Genomic DNA, 4,113 nt, shown 5'->3' with positions numbered 1-4,113 from the left:
CATCAAAATGAAAAGATAACTGTAAATCCAGACATGTGAGGTTGTGCTGAAAAGAATGATACCAAACAAGGCAAAGTAAATAGTTTTTAAAGGTGAAATGTGGAGGGAAAATCAAAAGTAGTTAAAAATGGCCAATTATACCCTGGACCCCAGAGGGTTGAACATTTTTTTAAAGTAACGTAATAGTTACTTTTCAAGTAATTAATTACTTTTAGAATCTTGTAACCCAGTTACTAACTCAGTTACTCTTTTTGAGGAAGTAACTAGTAACTATAATTAATTACTTTTTCAAAGTAACTTGCCAAGCACTGGTGATATCTTTGGAACAAAATACTGAAGCCAGTGCTTACAGTAAGTATGGCGGCCCGGAGAGTTCAATTGCACTGCAACTAAAGAAAACATCCGCAAATAGAAATGCTTCAAAGACATACTAAATGAGCAGAAGTTGAACAAGATGGCAAAATACAAATATTAAAAAAAAAAAAATTAAAAAAAATCTCTGAATGAAAGTGTTTTTGGGAAGATGGAAAAGCTGCAAACGTGACAGGAACTAAAACTCAGAAGGGACCGAGATGTAAAAGAACTGGAGACGTGTTGAGAGGGTGTGTTGGTGTGTTGTGAGGGACAAAAATAATATGTGTTTTAAATGCATAATTCACATAATACTGTAGATACATGTTTGCTATTAGGTGTATACCATTAGGTTTTCACTTCAGCAGCTGTTCCATCACATTATTCTGCCACCCAAAACGCTTCTGTTGTGTTTGTGACTTTGCAGCATTTCTGGCTGGTGTGTTCTTAAGATGCAGTGCATTAAAACTCTCAGAGTGTTAGGTGTGGCTGTGTGCAGGCAGGAATAGGACCCAAGGTGCAGACTCCGGAGACAGAACTTAAACCAAAACAGCTTTAATGCTGAACGCAAACATCATAACTAGAAAAAAAACTCAAAATAAACTTACACCAGTGGATGAGCAAAACACACAGCAAAGTAAACGGTAGATCGCGACCCAGACACCAAGAAACACAGGGCTTAAATACACAGAGGGAGCAATCAGGGAATGGGTAACAGGAGGGAAACACAGCTGGGGCAAATCAGGCCTAACGAGACAAGGGGAAGCAAAACCAGACACATTAACATCAGACATGGACTTTCAAAGTAAAACAGGAAACCTAACACAGACTCACGGGCAGGCACTATAACAAAGGGAACAGAGACGTGGGAACAGGGCAGACACAAACACTGACTGAACACGGGGATATAGGAACTTAAGATACACATAGACGCGAACTAGACAAGGGGATGCAGGTGATAGGGGAGACAGAGCAACTAAAGAAGACAGAGACATAAGCCATAAGACAGAACTCAAAGAAACCAAAAACTAGAAAGTATACATAATAATATTATAAACTCAAAAACCCTGGGTCGACGACCCAGGCATCCTAACAGTACCCCCCCCCCTTTAAGGGCTGGCTTCCAGACAGCCCAAACCAAAACATCAAAATCAAAAAAACAAAAACAACCCAACCAGGGTGGGCGGCGGGGGAAACAGGATGGAGGGCTCGAAACAAAACCAGGAGCCAGAAACAACAAAACAAAAAAAAGTGCAAACACTGGAGCCCGGAAAGCAACAGAACAAAACACAGAAACAAAGTCCAAAACAACAGCACCAAGGCCCAGGCAAAGTCCAAAAGCAAACAAACAAAAGAGCTCACGAAAGGCGCAGAGGCCCAGGCAATAGTCTCAAAAAAGCTCAGGGGGGCGGCCCGGGGGCTGACGGTCCAAGAGCCCAGAAAACAGTTCAGGAGGCCGGCCAGGCGGAAGGCACCGGTGGCGACGGAGCAGATCAGGAGGCCGGCCGGGCGGGAGGAACCGACGGCGGCGGAGCAGGTCAGGAGGTCGGCCGGGCGGGAGGAACCGACGGCGGCGTAGTTCAGGGGGCTGTCCATGACGGCAACGATGTCCAGTCATCGGCCGGACAGAACGTGCAGGACGAGCAGGACGGACAGGATGTGCAGGCCGGGCAGGACGTGCAGGCCGGGCAGGACGTGCAGGAACAGACAGCATGGAGACCTCAGGAGCAGACGAAGCTGAACACTCGGAGACTGGACCAGGCGGAGCTGCAGAGGCTGAGGCCGGACCAGGCGAAGCCCAGGCTGAGGCCGAAGCCGGACCAGGCGTAGCAGAGGCAGAGGCTAATGGCGACTGAACAGGCTCCTCAGGCCCTCCAGCTGACGTGGCAGAAGGCTGAACAGGCTCCTCGGGCCCTCCCGCTGACGAGGCGTGAGGCTGAACGGGCTCCTCGGGCCCTCCAGCAGGAAGAGACGGCTGAAGCGATTCCTCGGACCCTCCAGCGGAGACGGGTGGCTGAAGCGATTCCTCGGACCCTCCAGCGGAGACGGGTGGCTGAAGCGATTCCTCGGACCCTCCAGCGGAGACGGGTGGCTGAAGCGATTCCTCGGACCCTCCAGCGGAGACGGGTGGCTGAAGCGATTCCTCGGACCCTCCAGCGGAGACGGGTGGCTGAACGGGCCCCTCGGACCCTCCAGCGGAGACGGGTGGCTGAACGGGCCCCTCGGACCCTCCAGCAAACAACTGAGGCGGTAACTGAGCAGGTGACTGAGCCGATAGGTGAGCTAATGTCTGAGCTATGGAGAGAAGTTTAAGTTGTATTGACTGTTGTAACGATGGCAGCAATGGCGGGTGAGGTGGTGGATTAGCAGATGGTTGGACTAGGTTGTCTGAGCCTACGGATCCTACAGAAACCTGCTGGACGGGCTCACCTGAGCCTCCAGCGAGGTCAGAAACAGGTGCAAGTACCTGCCGGACACCAGCCACTCCCACCCGAGGAGAAGGTACGGGTGCAGGAGCTAACTGGTTCCCGGTCATCCTCACGCTGGGAGCCGGGACAGGCACAGTCAACGGCTGGGCAGCTGCAGTCCCCACCCGAGGAGCTGGTACGGGTGCAGCGACAGGCAGAGGCTCAGCCAGCCTAGACACCTGAGCAGGGACCAGCTGGACCTCAGCCTCCCTCACCTGAAGCACTGAAACAGGTGCAGGGGAATGCTGGGCCTGAGCTGCCCTGGGAGCAGGAACACAATGGTGCGAAGGAGCAGGCTCAGCAAACACAGACTCTTCTAAAACGTTTTTTAACTTCCTACCACCACCACGTCTAACAGTCTTAATAGTCTCAGTCTTAGCAGTGTTCATATGATTGTTAGTTTCCAGCTCCGAGGAACGACAGCAATCACAACTCACCACCGGGAGTTGCTCCGCAGAAAAAGAGTGGTGACGGTGTGAGCGTCGCCTCCTCCGGGAAGTGGGAGGTGGCGAACTGGGCTGCGAATCCTCCAAAGGACCGGGCTGCGATGAGGAAGCAGAGAGTTTGTGAAGCTCAGAACGTGGCAGACCCAAAAACAGAGCGAAGGACTGCAGCGGAGTGAGTCTAACGTCCGGTGTCACATAATCTCTCTTCCTCCGCCGCTTAACTCTCTTGTCGGACTGGTAATCCAGGGGTGAAGGCGGAGGTGTAGCGACTGGAGAGAAGGAGCATGTGCTCAACCTGATCGCCCGAGGCATAGACGCTGGCTCGGCCGTAGCCATTTGGAGGCTGCGGGGCCCTCCCAAAGCCAAACGTGACCCATAGAAGGGTGACTGGAGCTCCTGGGCATGCTCAGCTTCCTCCCTCACGATCTCCTTGAGGAAGGCAGAAACTGCGGGTCGCTGATACCACACGGAGTCTGCTGGGTCCATGTTCTGGTCACGATCTTCTGTTAGGTGTGGCTGTGTGCAGGCAGGAATAGGACCCAAGGTGCAGACTCCAGAGACAGAACTTAAACCAAAACAGCTTTAATGCTGAACGCAAACATCATAACTAGAAAAAACTCAAAATAAACTTACACCAGTGGATGAGCAAAACACACAGCAAAGTAAACGGTAGATCACGACCCAGACACCAAGAAACACAGGGCTTAAATACACAGAGGGAGCAATCAGGGAATGGGTAACAGGAGGGAAACACAGATGGGGCAAATCAGGCCTAACGAGACAAGGGGAAGCAAAACCAGACACATTAACATCAGACATGGACTTTCAAAGTAAAACAGGAAACATAA

At 51.3% G+C, this 4,113-nt stretch overlaps 1 protein-coding gene across 1 annotated transcript; it reads right to left on the bottom strand.

The window, feature by feature from the left end:
• Nucleotides 1-1,965: 1,965 nt before the first annotated feature.
• Nucleotides 1,966-3,751, bottom strand: LOC146614525 (uncharacterized). Its single transcript, XM_085376613.1, has 3 exons — nucleotides 2,972-3,751; nucleotides 2,385-2,872; nucleotides 1,966-2,071 (listed from the first exon to the last, which is right to left on the bottom strand). Exons 1-3 carry the CDS (start codon nucleotides 3,749-3,751, stop codon nucleotides 1,966-1,968), a joined length of 1,374 nt encoding a protein of 457 aa, XP_085232739.1.
• Between the last annotated feature and the right edge of the window lie 362 nt (nucleotides 3,752-4,113).

Source organism: Diplotaxodon limnothrissa, linkage group LG17, assembly GCF_057381915.1.
Source record: "Diplotaxodon limnothrissa isolate DT_005_m linkage group LG17, D_limnothrissa_male_GT1.1, whole genome shotgun sequence".
NCBI classification, from domain to species: Eukaryota; Metazoa; Chordata; class Actinopteri; order Cichliformes; family Cichlidae; genus Diplotaxodon; species Diplotaxodon limnothrissa.
This window is presented reverse-complemented; position numbering and strand designations above follow the sequence as displayed.